Source organism: Epinephelus fuscoguttatus, linkage group LG13 (assembly GCF_011397635.1).
Source record: "Epinephelus fuscoguttatus linkage group LG13, E.fuscoguttatus.final_Chr_v1".
NCBI classification, from domain to species: Eukaryota; Metazoa; Chordata; class Actinopteri; order Perciformes; family Serranidae; genus Epinephelus; species Epinephelus fuscoguttatus.
In genome coordinates, this window is record NC_064764.1 from 13576400 (window position 1) to 13599696 (window position 23297).

Here is a 23297-nt window from a genome sequence, read left to right on the forward strand (position 1 = left end):
CCTTGTTTCTCCGGCTTAATTTCTGGCTTTTTTAGGTTAAAGAAGATCTGTCATGCTCATTTGCAGGTTCATACCTTCTATTAGAAATCCTAAATACATGTCATATGCTTCAGTGGTCAAAAACATCTTAATTTCCTCATACTGTCTGTATTCATCCTCTTAGTGCCTGTCTCTCTAAGTCTCCTGATAAAGCCCAGTCTGCTCTAATTGGTCAGCATCTCTAGGTCTCTTGCATCTTGGCATCTCTGCACTGTTATTGCAGCTGAGGAATGAATTGTAGTGAAGAAAAGTGACACTTTCTACAACAACAACAAAAAAAAAATACAACTAAAAGTTTTTAAAACACAAGCAGACATGTTCCAGTAGATCCAAAGTCAGGGAAAAATTAACAACATCAGCAACAAAGATTACATTTTCCCTGACACTAGCATGCTACATGTAAACATCATAGACTGTGTAAAATAATGGACAAAGCCATTGTGATGTCAGTCATTGGTTTGTAGATTAGATTCCTGTTATGAAGCACAGAGTTTGCCATTTTGGCCATTGCCATCTTGAAATTTTGGAGCCAGAAGTGCCCATATTTGGATGAGAGGGTCAGGATTACTCTAACTCTAGCTGCAAGTGTGGTTAGCATGGTGCATTTACACTACGGTTAACTTTCATAATATAAATGCTAATGATAATTCTCACGAGCAAAAAAAAACAGGTTTAAAATCATTAAAACAAAATGTACTTCCCAGGAAAACTGAAAATCTGACTGGATCTCTTAGTACAATTGAATGCTGAACAAGACTTTTTATGCCATCAAAACATTACAGTTAACTTTCATGAACTGAAAATACACTAAAATAGTGTCAGCTGCAGCTCCACCGACATCTGTACTCTGTAAATCTGTTACGCCATGTTGCCTAACTAACACCACAACACCATGGTAGCATCTTATCAGCTGATGGCACCAACCAGTCACTACAAGTGGCTACACCCTTAAGTTTGCATAATATCAGGCCTTAATAACATTTAAACGGGTGAGATATAAAAAAAAAAAAAAAATCACCTCCTGTACAGTTGCCATGAACAGGGAAATTAGCTATAGAGATCAAAATATTTTTTGTACCAGGCTGCAGACATGTTTATTTCTGCTATTAAGTTGAGCATTTTAACATGGGGGTCTATGGAGATTGACTCACTCTATAAACCGGCCAACTGCAGTTTTATGCCACTCCTGCATTGGCTTCATTTTTCATACCCTGAGGTTGCATTCAGGTTGTATTCAGAATGATCAGAAGCTTGAGGTTTTTGCTCACAGAAATAACTTTCACAGTACATAAGTTCACCTCATTATTTAAACTTTGGCTTTAATATGAAAATCTCAAATTGTAACAATACATATATATATGTGACAGAAAACAAGGAAAAGCATAATAGGTTCTTATAAAAAATAGTGCGTGTTTAGAAAGCTTAAAACCCCAGCAGCTGTTGAGTTAACAGAGGAGTAACTGGAGGCAGAATGATTGTCTTTTGGACATTTCAAACCCAGATTATCCCAGCCACAGAGTTGTGGGGTGTGAAATTACCAAGTAGTGTTGTGTGACCTACATGGCAAGACCTGTATCCATGGCAACATGGTTGTATACTAAGCAAGCAGTCGCGCCTGGGCAGTGACAATTGTTGTTTTTTCTGAACATGCCTCAAACTAGCCTTGATACTCTTGTCTGTCCATTATGGAAGTGTGAGGTTATGATGGAGTGGAATGCACTGGTTTTGGAGGGAATGTATACACCTGATTGGACTGAAAAAATATCCACCCCCTGATAATAGGCTACTACTACTAACAATGAATCATACCCATTCAACATCAACAGTGCAGTGGGGCACAGCAGGAAGCTTATATAAAAGTAGAATTTCTATAGTGCTCAATACTGTGGTCACAAAAACTGCAGAAATAAGTGGGACATACTTAAATGAGCCTGTGGCACAAGCGTATGGTTTGCATTTCTACTTCTTTCTCAGGGTCATGTTCATAACCAAGGCTCAAATTAGGCATGAGATGGAGAGAAAGATTTTGGCAGCAGCAAGATTTTCCCTCTGACCTTTATGGTGAATATAGAGCTGAGCCTGAAGCTAAAGCTCAATAGTATGCAATATAAATCAGTCTATTTTCAGACCCTCACCAACAGTAGAGGCATGAGCTTAGTGACATTAAAGCTAATAATCAGTGCTTTTATATCAACAGTGGATCAAATCGCTATGTGTATGTAAAAAGTGTCATTCACAGTGATAGACAGAAAACGATCATCTGACTCCAAACTTCCAACTGAAGTTTCCCTCATTTCAGCACCTTTCAGCTCATTGTTTTGTTTTTATCTTTACTGATTTGGTTCATTTTTATCACTCTAATCAGCCTCATTTTCAGCCACAGCACACATCTGTTTACAGCAAAAAAGCTCCCATACATCCCCTGTACACTATCAGCCTAGTGACCGAATGATCATAGTCACCTTCCCACAGGAGTTGGTTGTGACCAAAACAGAGTTATAGAAAGAGTCAACACGCACGAAAGGTCACAGACACAAACCTTGGGTGTTGCATACCAGAGCAAGTCTCTTTTGCATGGTGTTGGAGTTCACTGCTTGTGGGTGCAAATTTAAAAAGCAGAGGAAGAGTTGTCACACATAAATCCTATGTGACTATAAATTAATTTATGAAATTTTCATGTGATTTTAGACTAGCCGAATTCGGCAAACACTGAGGGAGTGTTACTGGTTTGTATCTGATCCACAATCACGAGAGCTGTATTTACGTGAAGGTACCCTACCTGGTAAAGGGTTGGCTTTTCTTCTCAAGTGCGCATTATAGAATAAGTAAAATAGAAGAGTATAAGAACTTGTTAGAAAATTAAAAATATATTTAAAAAAGAACACCAAGTAGAACCACTGATTCCTCATGCTGAAGCCACTCTGATTTGGATGCTTCATGAGCGCCTTCCTGTTAGAGATATTCCAGACATGTCTGACAAGGAAGAAAAGTGTGGACAGACCGCGCTGAAGGAATTATATGCATATTATGTCTGGCCTGTGAAGGATTTGAGATCCCCTAGATGGACTTGGAGGACATAACTGATACGAAGGGCACCTTAGCTTCTCTCCATAGGTGCCAATCTGCTGTACCCTTGACCCATACATGAATATGTGTGTAGAAATGATGGCTGGGAGGACAGATCTTTGCCTTTACTATATTTGCACCTGTCTCGCCAACCATGGGAGTATCATTTCCATGCAACTTATGATTGACAGATTGACGGCCAGTTGAGCACTGGAGCTGAAATAAACTGTCAAGTGTTGGGTAATTTAAACCAACACGAGCATAAGCATGTAAGCAAAGGGATATAAGTATTTAAGGGATGTAAGTTAGGGATTTTTGTTTCTTTTTTTTTTTTTTTTTAAACAAGTCACGAGAATGCAACCCAGACTCACTCCCAGCTCGTCAAATACTGACATTTAGTCAGTGGCCTTTAATGTCAGATACCAATGCACGGAGGCACCCTTTAGTGGCAGGATGAGTTGCACCAGTCACTGACTTTTTGTGATGCTTCAAGCAACTGCCTTAGTATAAAGAGCAAGAGAGTCCATATAGGGCAAGTGTGAGGGGAGGTGCATGGGTCAAACAGACCCTGGACTTTCACCCAGGACTCTGCTGTACATTTCTAATGTGAAAGCAAAAGTCTTTTGAGTTATTTTGATAACCACATAGTGCGCTAGTATGTGACAGTGACATGACGAAACATTACAACAGCAACAAATGTACCTATTTTAAGTTAAACCATGGTATATTTTCCTAAACCTAACCACGTACTTTTGTTGTTTAATCCTAAGACAGTATACCTAAAAACATTTTCCTTTTTTTTTTTAACCTATGTTCTGAATTTATTTTGAAAAGTGACATTTAACATGCATTTAACAAGCAGAAATTATATTTCCTGTGAAAATTGAAGTTTTATTTTGAAAAGTCACAATGCATGTAACAAGACATACTGTCCAAAACTGATGGTGGAGGTAAACCCAGAGCGTCATAGTTTGATGTTTTTTTGATTGATTTTTTTTTTTTTTTTTTTTTTTTTTTTAGAACTTAGTAATTTTCCAAAGCAGCTGGGCCATGTAGATTTACTTAAACAGGAAGTGCATTTGCTGGGGACTATTTTGGCCTTAAGTGTTAGAGAGTACTTACAGCAGCAGGATAGTGCATTTGAGGTAGACACAAAGTATTACATGACATTCAATGCAAAGGTGTATGTACAGTATAGATGTGTTGCATTGATGCTACACATACAAAACTTGAGACTCTGATCAATTCATTGTTGGTTTCGGTCTCTTCGTGTTCTCTAATTGTTCCTTTCTTGTTTTTGTCCAGGTAAGCCTACCTGCCGCTGTCCTGTGGGTTTCTCAGGGCCTTTCTGTGAGAGGAGGATTTGTGACAACTACTGTTTAAACGGAGGAACATGCGACGTCACTCAGGGGAACCAGCCAGTATGCCGCTGTATGGCAGAATATACTGGGGACCGCTGTCTTTACCGTGAGTCCTGCACACATTGCTTGGTGGTGGCAAACACAGCAAATGATTACCGTCAAGCAGTTGGCCTCCATGTGATTGACATTAGCCTTTCAAGTCTAGCCGTGAGAACAGTCACAACAAAGCATTGATTTGAATTCAGTTATGCTGCATAAAATCTATAGAAGCGAGCATTTCAAAGTTCACACGCAGAGTGCGGAACAAAAACAATCCCCTGAAGTATTTTCTTTCCACAAACACAGCATTTGCCTCTATTTGCAGATAAACAAAATCAAAATACTGCCATCAAACAACCTTTGGGTGTTTCTGCGCTGAAGTGATAATGTATTTCCTTTTGCATTGCTTTGTCATAACGGGTTGTGGGAAAACAATCTCAACTGCACATCATTAGTATTTTCCTACCGTTGCTTGCCCAAGGGGTGATGTGTTTTCATCTGTGGCTAAGATGTCATTTGATGTGGATAATTAAGTCCCATTAAAGCCCTGTACAATTCCAATCAAACCAGCTTAAACTATGTTCCCTGTTGCTCATTACACACTACCCCTCTCTCTCTCTCTTTATCTCTCTGTGTCTGTGGAACAGATATCTGTCATCACTACTGTGTGAACTCCAAGGCCTGCACGCTATCCAGTAGCGGCTACGTGGAATGTGTGTGTCCTGCCAGGTTTGAAGGGAACAAGTGTGAGGTGGACAAGTGTCTTCGATGCCACGGTGCTCCATGCCTCATTAACGAGGACACAGGAGATGTGGTTTGCAAGTGAGTGCTTGGTATCTGCTCACTTCTTTTGTCCCTCATGCTTTTTGTTATAATGCTAGGACTTTATGTAGTTCTCTGCATTTATGGAAGAGAATTAGTTCTACAGTGTGTCCTCAGGTCTCAGTTGGTGTATCCGCAGGCTGCACACTGAATGAATTGATTTGATTAAATCTGAAAAATGTATTGGGCCACACACCCTACAGCAATTTAGGTTCTGGTAATGTCAGTGAATTAGAAGCCAGGTGAACTCTCCCACTTTATATGAATTATGCATGTGTTTGACAAATCCACCACGGACTCATTTTTGCTTCTTGTAAAAGTGTAGTTTTCTGCTTGTCGCTAGTATCCATTATTTCTTCACCCTCCAGTTGCACAAATGGCAGAATAGCGCCAAGCTGTCAGCTGTGTGACGGATATTGCTACAATGGAGGCACCTGTCACCTGGACCCCGACACCAACCTGCCTTTCTGTCAGTAAGTCACTGCTTAATGGGTGAAGGAAGTGGGGGAAAAAAATTTTAAATGTTCTCCACTATTATTCACACTCTTACTGTTTCCATTCAAATGCTGGCTCTGTGCCCCAGAAAACCTGGCCTTAGAGGCAACACTGAAATTCACCAAGGGGTACCATTTCTCTGCTTGAGAACAAGATAGATGTCTTCCTCTGGAAAAAGAAATCCTTAAGTTGAGGGAAGGTTTGATGTCACTATGTGGAGGCCATAGCACAGCAGGGGGCTGAGTGCCAGTACACCATCTTATGCTGTGTGACACCTCACTGTGGCTTAAGGTTTTTAGGCAGATAAAAAATGGTTTCAAAGCCCCTTCAAAGCTTGCCATTCTGAACATATCACACTGTTCCTCCTTGCAGTTAAGAGCTGATGTCAGGCCTCTCTGACTCTCTTCAGTAGTAGGTTTTAGAAGTTCTAAAAAAGGAAGCTGAGGTACGTGTCAGCGGTAGAACATGCCATGAAATCCAACGACACAAACTTGTAACAGACAAAAGCTTGACTGGCAGACACGAGGGACTTATTGTGAAAGACTACTCAAAGCGCTGCCCATAGATTAATACCACCTCAACTATAATCACATGCAGTGCTATTTTAAAAATCTCTCCAAGGAGGAAATTGGAAATCCATTTCAAAAGCCAAACTCAGTTTTTTTTACTGCCCATTGTCCACTGTAGTTAAATTGAAATTTGCGGTCATCACTCACAAATTCCAGGGGATAGAATCAATTTCTATGCAAATGATCCCATCTTATTCGATGAGGTTAACAGATCTTGATAATGTGGTTTATTATTTGCTGCAAAGAACAGAGATTATGTGAGATGATGGATATGTCTGTGTCAAGAAATCATAATGTTTGCCCTTAATACTCTGAGTAAATGCATATTTCATCAGGCCTTTCCAAAGCGAAAACCTTGCGGGGCAGAACTGCTTCAATTGCAAAGATAATTCTTGCATTAAACACTAAAAAAGAGGTTAAAGAGATTTTCAAAATGCATGAGTCAAGACAGCCATGGTAAACATCCAAGCCCTCCACGTTATTCACTGAGAGATATGTAAATATTCTTCTTGAAAAGCATTTCAGCTATACAAGAGCACTCTTTCCCATAGTGCAGAAAATCTCACTTACTTCAACAATTATGTTGGCCAGTCAGATAAATAAATTTCCATTAGTCAATAGTAAACCACGTCAGTAGTTAGATTCATCTGAAGTACAACTTATCTCTGATGTGAGGCTGGTTTAAGATTTTGCGTGCACAACAGCAGGACTTTTTTTTTTTTTTTTTTTTTTCGCCCAGATGAAATGATTTTCTTGACGTGGCACAGTGTTTATGTGTCATTTTGATTTTCTGTCTCATTCTGTTCCTAAATAACATTCTTTCCAGACGAGCTACGACAGTACTTTTTAAGATTGTCTTTGCAGGTTTGGCAAAACAGGATCCAATATACGTCAGTTTGAACAGGTCAAATTAAATGACATTATATTTGATTACTAATGCTTCATTATCAGAGTTGGATTAGAGTTATCCTGATAATAAGGATTTTGCTCCTTCTTTCCTGATATAGATTATATTTTACTGTTACAATCCTCCCCTTGAAATACTGCAAATCTTTCTACAATGATAAGTTTCCAAAGGGTCAGGTTGCAGCATTTTCAATAACAGTTGTCAACTGCAAAGCAATTATAGAGAGCCAAAGTCATGCTATCACTTCCGGGCAGGCCTCCTCACCTCCACAAGTTTGTCTTACTCAGTGAGGCAATTTCTCATTCTCATTTGTCTTTCTGGAAAAAAGTGAAGCATGCTCTGGGGGTTGCTTTTTTATTCCAAGAAAAACAGAAATAATGAACAATGATTTTCAAAAAAGATACGGTCTTTATTTGAATATGATTTTTTTTTATCTTTATTTGAATATATGAAGCAAGCCAGAGAACATACTGTCGGAGCTCTGTTCCCAAGATGGGATTTTTTTTTTATTATTAGCATTGTTACTAATGCCAATTGTTTTTGAATAAGCTTTTCTTACCCCTGGAACGGGACCCGGAAGTTCCTATTTCATTTCGGCTCTCTATATAAACACATATTTTATTTAATACAGAGGCATGTAATTAAATATTGGAAATACAAAGAAGTATGAAAATGTTGACTGACTGTCAACATTACAGCATGATTGTGTTTGTTTTCTGTGTTTATGGAAGGATGTTATATTGAAAGTATTGTAGCTTCTACAATGTACATGTATGACTATTTTTGAAAAATTGCATAAATTTTGATATTTTGGATATTTATATCTTATATATATATATATATTGTCGTTATCATGCTGGAATTAAGTGAAATAATTTTTGCGTTGTTTTATTATTTATTTTGTTTGTTTTTTTAGTAATCAGTTGACCAAAGATCTTTGTTAATAGTCTTCTTATTACAATCACTTATTGCTCAAAAAATGCACATCTCAGCGGTGTGACCAGTGTAACAGACTCTTCTCTTGCAGATGCCCCACTTCACTTGGTGAGCAGTGAAATTGATTTGTGTTCATATTATTTATTTTGCTGATTTGCTTGATGCAGACACAACATTGACTTACTCCATTTTATGACTGAAACTGCTGAAAGGGATTAGACTGTCAGTCTCCATTCATCAAGCAGCAAACAGTTCAACAATATACATTCTTTGGGCCCTTTTATCACTCCCAACACAATGTTTTGCAGCTGCACGTCAGGGTTCAAGAACCAACGTTGTGATGAGCTGGCCAACCCCTGCGATTACTTCTGTCAGAATGAGGGGATGTGCACATTAACAGCTCTTAACAAACCACGCTGCAAGTAGGTCCTTCTCACCTCTCCAGCTGTATTCAGAGCCCACTCACCCCCTTTTGTCCACACCCCCCACCCCAACTCCATCCGGCTCCATTTCAGCCTCAGTCCAGTATATGGGCTCTTTGTCACAGTGCTGCCTTGTAGCAACTTATCATGTAATAAGTGTGATAAAGTAAAGACTTGTCAAAAAGTAGGTTGAAAATAATGTGGTGAACTGAAAGACATAATGACGACATTATTATTTCCACAGCCTTATGATCACATTTAATGCTTTTTGCACAGCTCAGTGTCTTTATTTAAATCATTTATAGCTACGTGAATGTGACTGAAGTGTGTCCTTAGTAACTTCCTATTTTGATTGAAATGTGTTTTGTCACACTGGCCTGGTTCCAAGGATGACAGGTTAGCTGACAAACTAATTAGCGAGCTTGTAAAGTTGTTGTCAAACAGTGTTGTCCTTGGAGCTTTTGCTCACAACTTTCCATGTAAACAGGAGAGAAAATGATTTCTCACTCCCTTATTATATCTGCTGTAATACTATTATATTGATTTCAGGTAAAATTACATATTACCTCAAGACTGATGTTTTGTAACTGAATTTTATTATCAAATTATGTCCGTGTTATTATTTTTTTTAGGAAACCTTATTGAACCAGGATTTTCTGAGATATGTTAGCGAGTATTGAAGGTGCTGGTGGACAGAATTTATCACCTTTAGGCAGAGCCAGGCTAGCTGTGTTCCCCCATTTCCAATCTGCCAACTGTAGCTTCATATTTACCGCACAGACATGCATGAGAGTGGTATTGATCTTCTTATCTACCTATTGGAGAGAGTAAATAAGCCTATTCCCCAAAATGTCAAGCTGTTTATTTTATATCAATTTAATCAGTATTAGTGGAGGTAGTAGTTGCAGCAAATAGGCACTGTTAAGACATTTCAGTTATATTAAAGCAACATACTTTATTTGGAGTTCTGTTTTTACAAGTTTTATCACATTTTGTCCAGGTATTAGCTGATGTGGCACTTACTACATTATCAGTTGCTGCATGACTCTGTACCTTTGCTGCCCCTCACTGCCACCCATCCACCCATCTCATGCAGTCGTCACCCAGCACACAGGAATCGGTGAAGGGGGGACTAAAACATGACACTGTCTGTGTGATGTGGGCGTCAGTCTGTGCATTTGCAACCTTTGCATGATGGCAAGTTGAATATGTTTGTTACTGACCAATCATTATGTATAAGCATATAACTTACTAGGCTGAACCTCTCATCAGTGTTTATCTTTAGTGCCTTCAACAGAGGTTAAGAGAGTTTCCTCGTTTCTTAAGGAATTAGTCTTTTCATGGTTTACGCCTCCCAAAGGAGATCAAACTCCCTGTTTTTTCCAATTTTCCCATTAAAATTCATGTTGCTGTGACATTTCGTTCAACGAGGGCGTGATTCATTTCCCGTATGTATGGGGCTGCATTCTTATTTTTGATAGCCTGATGTTCTGATTCTTAGAGTGCATGTAATTTGGAGTAATTTCATTCTGTCATCATGCAGTCGCACCCACCAGATCACTCATGCTTTACAGACCCATCTGCGTCAGTCGTGTGAAATTAGATATCACCTCCTCTAACAAGGGTCATACATCACACCCATCGGATCCCATTGGAACACAAATGAGATGACGACTTGTTGTCCCGCTGTCATCCTTTTGATATTTTTCTACACTGAATATTCAACATGTAAATTCACACTGTTTATGGACACAACATGTATATACATAGTGCTCTCTCTCCAGGTGGTGTTTTGTTTGTGTTGGATCAAAGCACTCCATAGCAAGACTGAATCATAATGTGTTGTTTATGTAAGCCACGGTCACATCATAATGTAGTTCATTTTTGTAAAGGTGTTTTCTCAGCGGTTTTTATTTCTGCAAAGAAACATATTCTAATGACAGTTTATTTTTACTCTCTTTTGACCTTCTTCAGATGTTCAGCCAATTGGGCAGGAACACAGTGTGAGAGACCCGCCCCTAAAAGCAGCAGATCAGACAACACCAGTGGAGGTGAGCTCTGGGAAATTCAAGTCTTATTATAAAACCTTGAAATCTCCTGCGTGAACACTCAGCACGTTCTCACTCCCGGCTGGTCAAGTATGGCAGCTTGGTCAGTGGTCCTTCGCCAGCTGGTCACCAACATTGTTAGACGTTAATAGTCGGTTGAATTTAGGTCGTGACATCGAGTGACCAAAATTCATTGTCAGGGCAGTGTCTAACGCCAAGGTCAGCTTGACATAGAATACTAAGGATAGATGATGTAGATATTTTGTTGGTAACCATTGAACAACATCCAATGTCTTCCAAATGTCACATTCCAACGTCATTTTGATGTAGCATAATGACTTTTAGTTGTGAGGTATGGAAACCAAAACACAATGTTTGCAAAACGTCATAATGTTAACATCCACACAATTCCACAAATTCTAACACCATAAGACATTTAAAATATCATCAACTCCATTTTCATTCCACCAAAAATTTAACGTCTGTCCAACTTAAGAGTCCAACATCTCTGATGTCAAATTGTCATCTGGTGCCAGCTTGGTACACTGTGACGTTCTAAATACCGCTCTAGCATCAGTTTTAGACGCTCAGGAACAGTGTGTCTATTACCACTAATACAAGCATATTCTCTCTTTTAAAAACAAACTTCCATGTTCACAGGAAACATAATTTTTCACCAAAACTACTTAAGGTTAAAGCCACAAAACTACATGGTAAGGTTTAGAAAAAAAGATTGTGGTTTAGGTTAAGTAAGTACTGATGTTGCATAACTCAAGTAACTTAACGTACATGTCAAATGATGTATTTGATGTATGTCTCATGACATGTATGTCATGTGACATTAAACATATAAGGTAGTTAAAAAAAACCTCAACGTTTCACAGAGGACAGGAGCAGCTGTCTCCTGGGTGACAGTCCTGCATTTGTTTGACCCATCCACCACCCTGACCTCCCCCTCTACTCAGACTCTCTTGCTCTTTATGCTATGTCATTACCACAGATGGATTTACATTGGAGTTAGTTGAAAGCCTGGTAAGTCTTGTGCAGACGCCGAGGGGTGCCTGTTGTTTTGGAATTAGACCTGATGACCAAGCTGCCGTATTTGATGCCCTGGGAATAAGAATTGGCTGGAATAATAGCATATATGGAATTTCTACAGTGTCCCTATTCCTTTTCAGTCAAATTTATCGAAATGATCACACTTTTAAACATCCACACATTTTTTCAGACAGGTTTATTCTTAATCCAACCCGTGCCGCACAATTGGACTGTGTCCTGATTGGCACCCTAACGAAACAATTACTGAACACCATCCAACCCAGCCAGTTTGCAGTATTTGAACAGAAAAGCCTTCCCTTAGCAGGTTTACCTCTTTTGAATTAGAGGAGCTGCTGTTGTCAGCCCATCGCAGTTTGGTTATGTGACTGTTCTGTCTTCAAATTCATTTTAAGTAATACAGTCAAATCTCAGTAAGTAAAAGAAAAAGAATTAATTCATTCTGATTCTGAGCTCTGTTACCTGTGGGACTTCTTCTAGTCTTTATTTGTAACTAAAATCTTTGCAGGTGTTTAAAATTATTTATTATTATTTATAGAATCTGCGAATTTATATAAATATGACTGTCCAAACGTAACAGACAGCTATTCTGTAAATAGAATAAAGTGTGCACTCAGTCAAGCCCAAGGGGAAAAAAACATGGCCTTTTTTGAGGTGACAGTCAGGCATGGTGACACACAATGTGTCGCTATCTGAGTCCATCTCAGGGCCTTTAAATCGTTACTCATCTCTCCACACCATCTCTCCTCTGTCTGTCTCTCAGGGAGCATAGCTATCATTGTGCCTCTGGTCCTGCTGGTAATCTTGATTGTGATGGTGGTAGCAGGTGTTTACATCTGCAGACGGAGGCAAAGGTAAGTCAATAAATAAAGAAATAAAAAATATAAATAACAAAGAGGCTTGTAAGCAGCAACAGATGATGAGAGATCCAACACTACCCAGCTTTGAAAATGAATGAATATCTTTGCTTTATAAATGAATATCTTTGCTTTTGTTTGTTCCAACGTGTTCAGCAGGACACCTGATCTCTGCACTGAGCCTCTGATTATAATTCAGCTTTTAGCTTCGCCCAGCAAAGCTATATACTCCAAGTGTGCCAAGTAGTTTGATGTGATTTGTTGTGTGGAGTCGTGCGAAGCTGTACAGCATGTTGACCTGCATGTTGTGTATCATGTTAATGACTCCTGGCTCCGCATCACCTCAGGGGAAAACGTGTTCAGAGGCAGCCCATGACAAACGGAGGGATAAACGTGGAGATTGGGAACCCGTCATACAACATGTATGAAGTGGACCATGACAACCACGCTGATGCAGGCAGCCTGCTGAGACCCAACTTCACGCTGGACCCTCACAAGGTTGGAATTGAGAGCTCTACATTGAATCAACCACAGTGCCAACAAAAAACTAAAGCTTTAGGTTTTGTCTTAGCTCTTACAGTGCAACGAACAGCTGCATATTGCTGCTATAATGACAAAAAATACATGCTCAGTTTCTCATTTTTTTTCTAGAAAAGTTTCTTGTCTTTACAAGATCCTTGTCATGATATAACAGGATCTTTTTCATGTTTCCACCATTACTACCTGTCAAATTATTGTTTGTTAACAAGAAGTTTTTCTGCTCATAACATATATTTTCATCTCGTTATATCTTAGAATACTGTAAGCTTGGTCTTTTACGATAATTAATCTACACTGACATTAAATCCACACACAGTGATTATGCAGAGGTTTATAAAACAATACGAAAACAGCTCACAGCTATAATATATTAAAAAAGACACCCTTCCACATGACTCGGTCAATGCTATGATTGATCAATCTTGTGTTAGAACTGATTGATCTATCGACAGTGGTGGAAAAAAGTTTTCAGACACCCTTAAAATTTTACACAGTCTCAAATATTATCATGAAATATTTGTGGAAAAATCTTTTTTGTGTTTCAAAAGGTGTGGCTGCATTAGACAGATACAAACAAATACAAATTATATTTTTTTGTTTATTGTTTACAAGAAAAACTAACAAAACTAAATTCTTGACAGTTTCAATATGTCAGTTCTCAACATTGTCGGTATCAAAGTCAACAAATAACAGAGAATGTGTTCAAAACTGAACAAAAAATAAATAAACCATCACATCATCAAATTAATATTTAGTAGTCCTGCCATTGGCACGTAGTAGAGCTCTAATCCTGGCTGGCATGTTCCCCACGAGCCTTTCACACTGTTGAGGGGTAATCTTGTCCCGTTCTTCTTGAATTACTGCTTTTAATTCTTCTAAATTCTTTGGTTTATGCTTTGAAACAGACCTTTTGATAATCCACCACAGATTTTCAATGGGGCTCATGTCTGGGGATTGAGCTAGCCACTCTAAGACCTGGATACTGTGCTCCTGCAGCCAAGTTCTACTGGCCTTGGATGTGTGGCAAGGGGCATTATCTTGTTGAAACATCCAGTTTTTACCTCGACAGAACAGTGCACGCGCAGAAGGGAGCATGTGGGTTTGTAGAATGGTACAATACTTGGTAGAGTTCAATGTGCCATCACAGACAGTGAGATGACCAACACCAGCAGCACTCATGCATCCCCAAACCATGATACTGCCTCCACCATGCTTGACAGTAGGTACTGTACATGCTGGATATAATGCTTCGCCTGGCCTTCTGCGTACCCTCACATTAGTAGGAGGAAGATAAAGCTGGAAACTGGACTCATCTGACCGGGCTAACCTCTGTCTCTCATTGATCAGGGGCTTCTTGATAGCCTTGTAGGACCTTAAGCCATGATCTAAAAGTCGGCCACGTACAGTGCAGGTGGAACACTGGACACCAGTTTGGTTTGACCACTGCTGCTGAAGCTCCTGTGATGTCATTCGGCGGTTTTGCCTGCACATGCGGATCAGGATGCGGTCATTTCTTGCTGAAGAAACCCTTGGACGCCCAGATCTTGGTTTGTCTTCCAAGCTGTTGGTTCGTCTGTATTTCTGCAGAGTGTATCCAACTGCTGAAGGACTGCATCTGCACTTCCTGGCTATCTGGCGGCAGCTGTACCCTTCCTGGCTGAGAATCTTTATCTTCAGGCGTGTTTCCTGCGTTAGGTTCCTTGTTTTAGCCATTTTTGTGTCTGAAGAACTTTCAAATGTGCTGGCTTTATGTAGACACGAAGCTTGGCAACAAAAATTGTGTCTTTTAATAAAAACAACGACCTTCATCACTGGTACCAAAATGACCCAATACTCAGAATTTCTTATGTATTTTTATGGAACCAATCAATTTTAAGTTTTTAATGGCTTTTTTAGGATTTATTTAGTATTTTGGCTGTGACTGTACTAAAAGAAATTGCACTTGAAGACCTAAGAGTGATTCTTAATGCAATATTTCACAAATGCATGGGGTGTCCGAAAACTTTTTTCCACCACTGTATATGATCTATCAATCTATGTGACAGTTCATGTTACTGTATATGATGGATTGAAGCTACTATGTCTGTTTAGGTATTGACTGAATGCCAGACTTATGTCAAACTCAAATGTGAAGTTGTTTTATAAGATGGGTCTAAATTGAGAGTTTTTTAAAATGTTCTAACAAGAATATATTGTTTGTCCAAGTGGCAGCAAAACACTACCATAAAACCTACCCAATGTGCTAGAGAGACCTGGAGAAAATATTGCAATATTTGTTGAGTTTGAAGCAAGTTACATCCTTTTTAGTCACGTCTTAGGAATAAAGGCAAAACATTACTCAATCTATATTGTCTAAGTCTCTACCCCTCTAACACATCCCTGATAAATAATGCAGTGCTTGGAAAGGAAGAGAAGAGGAGCTGTGATTGGCCTTGGTCGATGCCAATCCCTATCACACCTGCTAATTATTTATGTTGTTGCAGAAGTGTCACTGCTGCACCAGCATCTAAAGTCACGACAACAGTGATACCCTGTTGATCACACCCAACTGAACCTGCATAATTGCCTTTGCTTCAACTCATTACATCTGTATCTAAGAATGCAGGTCCAGGGGTATAAGCAACTAACTTTGTGTCACCTGAAAGAAAAGTCTAACTTTGTGTTTAATTACAGAACGGAGTGAGGATGCCAACCACCAACTCCAACCAAATATTGTCCAACTTTATAAAAAATAATTTGGTGTTGTGTTCTTTGTCTCTGCTCCAATAACTGTGATAATGTGATGCCTGGTGTCGGTATAAATCAAATGGAATTACTTCAGGTTTCGCAGAGGTTTAGTAAAAGCTGTCTGCAGTAGTGTGCAGAATGTACATGTGCCATGAACCGGGGGGACTTTTTATCTGGCCAGTGATTTATTCTGTTCATGGCCCTCAACCTCACACTAACACTCGGCATATCAAATGAATCATAACACCTTCACTGATGTTGTTATCTAACTTACCTGCTAGAGCTTCAAGCCTAATGCTATTGCTTCTTGCCCTGCCAACTTTGACATCTGCTATTGTCAGTCCAATCTGGCTGTATTTTCAGCAAAGGCTCTCTGGCTTGAATCTCAACTAGCTTCTGTATTCTGCTACACTCTCTTGGTCCCCTACAATTCCCTACTTCTTTAATTCAGTGCTGTTTTATTCTGAGTTAAACAAACATAAAATAACCCAACAGCTGAAATGGTTATAAAATTTGAAGATGGATAAAAGAGTAAATGGCCATGCATTGTAATATGCTTCAAACTGTGAGCTGTATTAGTGAACTTAACTTTGCAGTGTGAACAGACGTGGTACTTGTTGTGTTGCAGGGCTGGTGTGTAAAATCCAGTGACCCTCACACCTTGGGCATCAATTCTGTGCCCAAGGAGGTAATCCCTGGACAGGTGAATTTTCCAAACCTCAGTTCGTGTTTTCCCTCCGAAAAATAAATCCACTCATGTAGGCAAACAGTGTGCACTGTGTAGTTACCTGGCAAACATTTTCAACAGGCTGATACGATTACCTGTACCAAATGTAAATCAGGCCAGAGTGAGTCATGGTAACATCCACAGTCATCTATAGCTGTTTCCTACATCAGCACCTAAGGTCATATATCATAATGTCCAAAAAAATCAGAGCTCCTACTGTTCTATACTTTATAATGTAGACAGTGAGACTGCATGGCTTTGTGATTCCTGCATGTTGCTGTCTGTTTCCAGCAGGAGTGTCACGATTCTCCATATCCACGGTTAGAATTGATGATTAAATGATGATTGATTAAATTTTCAATTTAAACTTTTTCTTTTTTTTTTGTCAGCATCAAAGGCTGTGCCATTGTTACACCATCAGGTATTGATTTGTAATGATCAACAGATTGTGTGGTTTATGCCCTAACAACTCTCATTTACATTTTCAAATTGTTCTTTAAAAAGATAGGCAACATGGTACATGGTGTGGTGTAACTGCCAAATTTTTTCTGGAATGTACCACACTAAGACCATATAGTAACTTTCAAATAATTTATTTAAAGTTTAATAATAGACAGTTGAACAAACTATTAAACGCAAAAACAGCCACCACCAGATGGCAGATGGGTACTCAACCACAACAACTTGAGTTCCCTCACCTGCAAAAAGCCACTTTCACGTCACTAGCGTGTCCTAGAAACTGTAGTTTTTCCTAAAAACACATTGATTGTTTCCATAACTCACAGTGAATCCAGGGGAATCGCAGATCTTGCTTTTGACTTCAGTGATGCAAAATCTTGAGCTCATTTTAATCGATTTAGAATCAGAATCGTGACACCCCTAGCTACTGAATTGTTGCTTGCTGAATAACAATCTACTAATACAATATGCATGAGTCTTGTCGTGTGCTTTTCTTTGTACTGCTTTGGATAAAGCTGAACTTAGATGTGTAACCCATTTTGTCAAACTTTGATAATCACAGTGGACTTTCCTTAAAGCTGCACTAATTTATATTTTTCTTACATGGCCCTGTGTAGTGTGAAACAGGAAGTTGCTTGTAGTGATGAACCCACAGAGAAGTATTACCCAACTCTGCAGTTCCCTTCAGCTATGCAGAGATTTTTAGTCTCTTTTAGTTTGTTGTTATGTTTTGTTTTTGCGAAAACTCTGCCCTAATCAACCTTTTCTGCAGATGCAGCAGCTGGTAAAGCAGCTGTACACTAACTGCCGGCCACTAGCAAATGGATAAAGTTAGCAGCTAACTATAGTGGTCAACATAGTGAAGCATTTAGCAGCTAAATGGCTAGGTGTTTTTCTCATAAGTTGGTGGAGACCAAAACAGAGCTTAAAGAAGAGCGAATATTTGACTCAACATTCATCAGTACAAAATGTGACCTCAGATGAACGCTAATACTGTTCATATCTGCTGGCTTTTATTAAAATATTTGGTGACATTTTTGCATCAACAACGACGTAAGACAATCCAATAGAGGTGTTCTCAGCTTGTTCCAAAACAACAACAAAAAACTATTAATGCAGCTTCAAGACTCCCACTGTTCTATAGTCATTTATATCAATACATACTAATTTTTCTCCATCTTCTTTCCTTCCTGTGCAGCCCATGAACTACTCCAACCCAGTGTATGCAAAGATCTATATCGACGGGCAAAACTGCCGGAAGCCAGTCATCAGTATCGACGAGAGGAGAGAGCTACTCCCAAAGAAACTAGAGGGGACAATTCATGAAACCGCCGCATAGCCTAACTTTACACTTTGTACTTCTTTTTTTTACCACAGTGTACAATGTATAATATGAAGGAGGAAAGAAGAAGTTTTCTATTTCCTATGAGGCTCTTAGGTTTTACCGGTTTAGCATCAGCATAATGTCCTTGTTGGTGTGCTGAAGAGATTTATTTTCCATTTACTGTTTGCTTTCTAATGTTTGTCAAACATAAGTTATACAGCGCTATACTGTATACTGTATGACACTGAAGTAAAGCTGCTGATTTGCAAAAACTTTATTAACACCATAAGCCACACTTGTGCACAGTTTAAACCTTAAAATGCAGTGCTAAAATTTGTACCCATATCTGTTTCTAGTTTCAGTGGAATACGGGCAGTGTGTCATTTTGTGAGGGTAATGAAAGAAGGTTGGCTCAATTTTTCTGAACAAATGTAAGTATCTTAGAGAAGAGTTAAGTGGGTTGTTTCTAAGGCTTTTTCTTTTTTTTAAACATTTCATAAGATGTGCAGGCCACAAAGCTTCACAACTGAGCAGCGAGGCTTGATATTTTTGAGGTTTTGTCTCTTTTTTTTCTCCTCGGTACCTGATGGATCTACTGACTGGATTTCCAGTGAAGGCCATACTATCAACATTATCTTTTCTCACACAATATGTTATTCCATAGGTCTTGTGTCTTTTCCATTTCCGTGGATTCTCAGCTCCATCCGCCCTGTTTTCTACAGTATTATACCACACGCACCTATCCTTTGATGAAAGAGATTGAAGCCCACCTTGAATGTTCTCCGATCAGATTCCCAGATCCTGTACTGTACACTGAAAAGACAGATAGTGAATACCATATTTTTCTAGGTCTCATATATCAACAGATGGATGAAAGATGTAGACAAGGAAGAGATTTACCACAGCTACAAAAAGGTTATTAAGAGTTATTATAAACACATCTGTTACTTCAGAAAAGGAAGATGATAAATATAAGAAATTTTATAATTTTGTATTTGATTTGTATGTTGTTTGGCTGCTTGTATTTTGAAGAAATGTATTAAATGTAAGTAATTTTTATATAAAATGTAAATCGATATTGAATAAAGGGGGCTTATTTCCACTTTGTGTCCATTTCTGAGGCCACAGCAGATCACAACACAGCATATTCAACCCCTGATCAAACTGGCAGAGTTGTTATATTTCTACGGTTCACATGGCCACTGACCTGACAAGTCAATCAGCAGCGTGAGGTCTTTCTCTTGCCGCGCAGAGGAAGGTGGCTGATGGGAGATTATTGCCCTCCCTGTGTGTGCAGGAAGGCCAACACCATTCATTACCTGGTGGTGGTGGTGACACAGTGTCTGTGCCACCTGCTGAATGATAATTCAGTCTCCTTTTACCTTACTTACAATGGCTGTCTCTCCACACACTTCACCTTCTCCCTCACCATGGCAACCAGAGGAGGCAGCGGCACTCCTGCCCTTTCTCCATCTGTCTGTACTATCAGCTGGATCTGCCAGCACACCCAGCCCACCACATTTTGATGATGATACAAATAGATGCCACCGTTTCCAGCTTCCTTAATTGTCCTCCACAGTAAACCTTTGTAGCGATGAGGATGCCTATTAAATCTGCTGTGATGACACAGGACATTTCCAAAATGTTAAATGTCCATATTATTTTTTTAATAGATAAGCCCATTTTCTACAAATTAAAAGCTTTTGTTGCTGTAATTGGACATGTATGTCTCTGATAAAGACTCACTGATGTGCTAAGAGAATGAGGAATCTCTGCAGCGCTGCGAAAAGCTTTGCTACAACTGCAGCTAAGAAATGAAATGCACTGAATTGAGTCAAAGTAATTGAATGTTTGATTTGATTGAGCTTTCTTGTGTTTCTGTGTGGAGAGCTTGTTGCAAAATGTATATCTCCACTTTTTTTATAAAAGTGGTCTATGGGGGTAACTTGCGGTTTGTCACAAGGGACACAAGGGCAACCAGATGACACCTGTCCCACGTCCAGTTTTTTTATGGACGTGGAGTTCTGGAGGAAACAAATTGACAAAACAACCAGTGTAGGATTGTGGGTATTTGGTGCATTTCCAAGGCTTGGATTGACATGAGACTCCCCTGGTTAAATTGTCAGCACAAAAGATGAGCTACTCCATTGGAAAATATCTGGTTTTCTTTTAAAAATGCCCAGAGTACAAGCCTTTGTTCATAAAAACACAAGGAGAAAAGTCAACTACAACTTCCCCAAGAGCATATCTGTGAGAAAAATCCCTTCACAGGGCTTAAAATACTGTTCTGTTGAATTCTGTTCCATGACAACAAGCCTGATGGTTATAGTATTCAATCATCTGCCACAACAACCTGATAAAAAGAAACATGCAAACAACATTGAAAAAATTATAACAGATTGTTATGACATAAACTAACAACAAAACTTTAAGTTAACATCAATGATGTAAACACAGCAAAGTGCCCATTGACATGATCAAGAGTTCATACCTAGAGAATTTCATCCGTGAGTGTCTGCAAACCATGAAACATATTAGAACTGCAGTCATGCAGCACAGGATGATGAAACATGAATGTAGTGTTGTATAACTAATGACTTTAGCAGTATACTGTAGATACTATAGTCATGTTTCACTGCTCTTTTGCAAGTTCTCTGAATCCATCCTCTTTTTAACAAAATCCTTCATATCAACATAACTCAACTGAAAGCATTAAATATGTGATGTGAAAATGGTAAAGAACATATGGCTGCAGAAGCAAAGAGCATCTTCAAACTCAAAGTTTTCAGATGTCTTTGTTTCCTGCTAGTTCTTAAATACCTCATCCTCTAATACAGACCCGAGAGCCTTTTAAAAATGATTAGCAGTTCTATTGTATTCTATTGATACTGGAATAGGTCAAGGAAAGGTGCACTTCATAATTTTTTTCATTTCCCCAAACATAAAATGATTGCCTGTAGAGGAGTTATTGATACTAATGATTAGAATAATAACCACTCTCACTTTTTACTATCATAAACGTGATTTGATTTGAGTCCATAATTTATGCCTTTAATTGGTGCAAATTACAGGACATTGCCAGAGACGGTATGTTTCCTACTGGTCACTGATAGATGGCAGTTAAAATTGTAGATTATATTTATCAGGAAAATTGATTCTTTTAATTGATAGTGCATCTAATGGTTAATTTAGAGCTCACTCTTGCGAGAACATCCTCTCCACAATAAGTCTAACCTTGCTTGCTATATAATATTTTTTGACTGTTGGACCACTTTGTTTTATCAAGTTTTTAAGCATCTACCTTAACATCAAACCATTCGCTCCTTGTGTCTATCACAGCTCTGTTTTGATGATGTGACACTGGCAGCTGTATTAATATTTTAACTGCCTGTTTCCCAATACGACTACTGACACTGCTAAATATGTTTGTTGTCTGTTGATTTCCAACAGCTGGACTTGAAGCTCCATGGTGTAAAGTTCCTCTATATACAATTTGGTAATATTTGTGTAAATATTAATGAATGATTTTACAACAAGTTTGTGCAGTTAAAAGAGTCTAGGGAATCTGACTGTGACATGGGTGGACAATGGGCCAATGTTTGGTGTCTTTTGTACAGCTGTCATTTTGTTTCTCTTTGAGATCGTCTTGTGTACCCTTGAAGTCGTTTAGTTTCTCTTTGATTGTTTTTAAATCCTTTTCTGGCTGGGTTTTGTCTCTATATACAGTATTTTGTGTATTTTTGTAGTCGTTTTGTGCCTTTTTGAAGTTGTTCTGGGTGTCTTTGAGGTCATCTTGTGTATCCTCGCAGTAGTTTTGTGTTTGTTTTGTTTCTTTGAGGTCATTTTGTGTCTTCTTTTTTTTCTTTTTAAGATTTTTTTTTGGCTTTTGCCTTTATTAGACAGGACAGACTGAAGTGTGAAAGGGGGAGAGAGAGGGGATGACATGCAGCAAAGGGCCACATTGAGCCCACGGCTGCTGCGGTAAGGACAATGCCTTTGTACATTGGATGCCCACTCTAACCACTGAGCTAATGGGCACCCCTTTTTGGTCATTTTGCATCTCTGTGGTCATTTTGTGGTTGTTTTGCTCATTTTATTTGTCTCTTTGCAGTTCCTTTGCGTCTGTTTGTGGTCTGTTTGTGTGTCTTTATGGTCATTTTGAGCCTCTTCCTGGTCGGTACGTGTTAATTTGAGTGACACAGGTGAAGGCCAGGTGGGCCCCCTGACACTTTAGGCCCCTGGGCCTGTGCACAGTAGACCTGTTCAGTAATCACTCAGCAAGTAAACCTCAAAGGAAGTTTGGATAAGGATCCCAAAATGTTGTTGCACGAGGCCCGTTCAATGTTATCTGCTCTTGTGCAGCAAAATTTATTCAAATTGAAATTGTTTGATAACAATTGATGATAAAGCTCCAAAAAACTTCAAAAATGTCAAGAACGTCAAGAATGATCACTGAATAATGAAATCTTGAGGCTGAATTCAACCACCATCTTTTTTTTTTTTTTTTTTTTTTAAAGATGTTGGAAACTGCATTGTATTGTAAAAATTTCAGATGACTCTGTGACTGTTCTTTTCTCATCAGCTTTGCATTTTTTGTGTTAATTATTAACACTGGTAGTCAAAAAAAAAATCAAAATTATTAAATATGCAGAGTAAATGAGAGAAGGTGTTCTGCAATGTAGAGTCAATTGTAATTCACCACAGGCTTTCTTCATATAACAGTCTTCAACTAATTGAGACCTCTAGCTCAGCATTGATAGAATACAGCTGCGCTGGGAGAAATGAGGAAAGGGCTGCTGCCCACTCACTCAGCTCCTAAAGTGTATCAAAAGAAAAGAAAAACTGAAATTTGAAAACTCGTTCTGAACTAAGAGATGCCTGGCTCTCCCCTCCCCTCACCTTG

At 38.9% G+C, this 23297-nt stretch overlaps 1 protein-coding gene across 6 annotated transcripts in view; it reads left to right on the forward strand.

The window, feature by feature from the left end:
* Nucleotides 1-19479, forward strand: part of lrp1bb (low density lipoprotein receptor-related protein 1Bb) — a 332674-nt gene extending 313195 nt beyond the window's left edge. For 3 of the 6 annotated variants that reach the window (XM_049594030.1, XM_049594031.1, XM_049594035.1), the window contains 9 exons: nucleotides 4411-4572; nucleotides 5153-5327; nucleotides 5696-5800; nucleotides 8543-8656; nucleotides 10631-10707; nucleotides 12524-12614; nucleotides 12965-13115; nucleotides 16513-16587; nucleotides 18269-19479. In XM_049594030.1, the coding sequence (XP_049449987.1) occupies nucleotides 4411-4572; nucleotides 5153-5327; nucleotides 5696-5800; nucleotides 8543-8656; nucleotides 10631-10707; nucleotides 12524-12614; nucleotides 12965-13115; nucleotides 16513-16587; nucleotides 18269-18409 (1091 nt within the window). In that variant the 3' untranslated portion in view covers nucleotides 18410-19479. The remainder of the gene's footprint in view (nucleotides 1-4410; nucleotides 4573-5152; nucleotides 5328-5695; nucleotides 5801-8542; nucleotides 8657-10630; nucleotides 10708-12523; nucleotides 12615-12964; nucleotides 13116-16512; nucleotides 16588-18268) is intronic. The other 3 variants (XM_049594034.1, XM_049594036.1, XM_049594032.1) reach the window with 2 other exon arrangements.
* Nucleotides 19480-23297: the final 3818 nt, after the last annotated feature.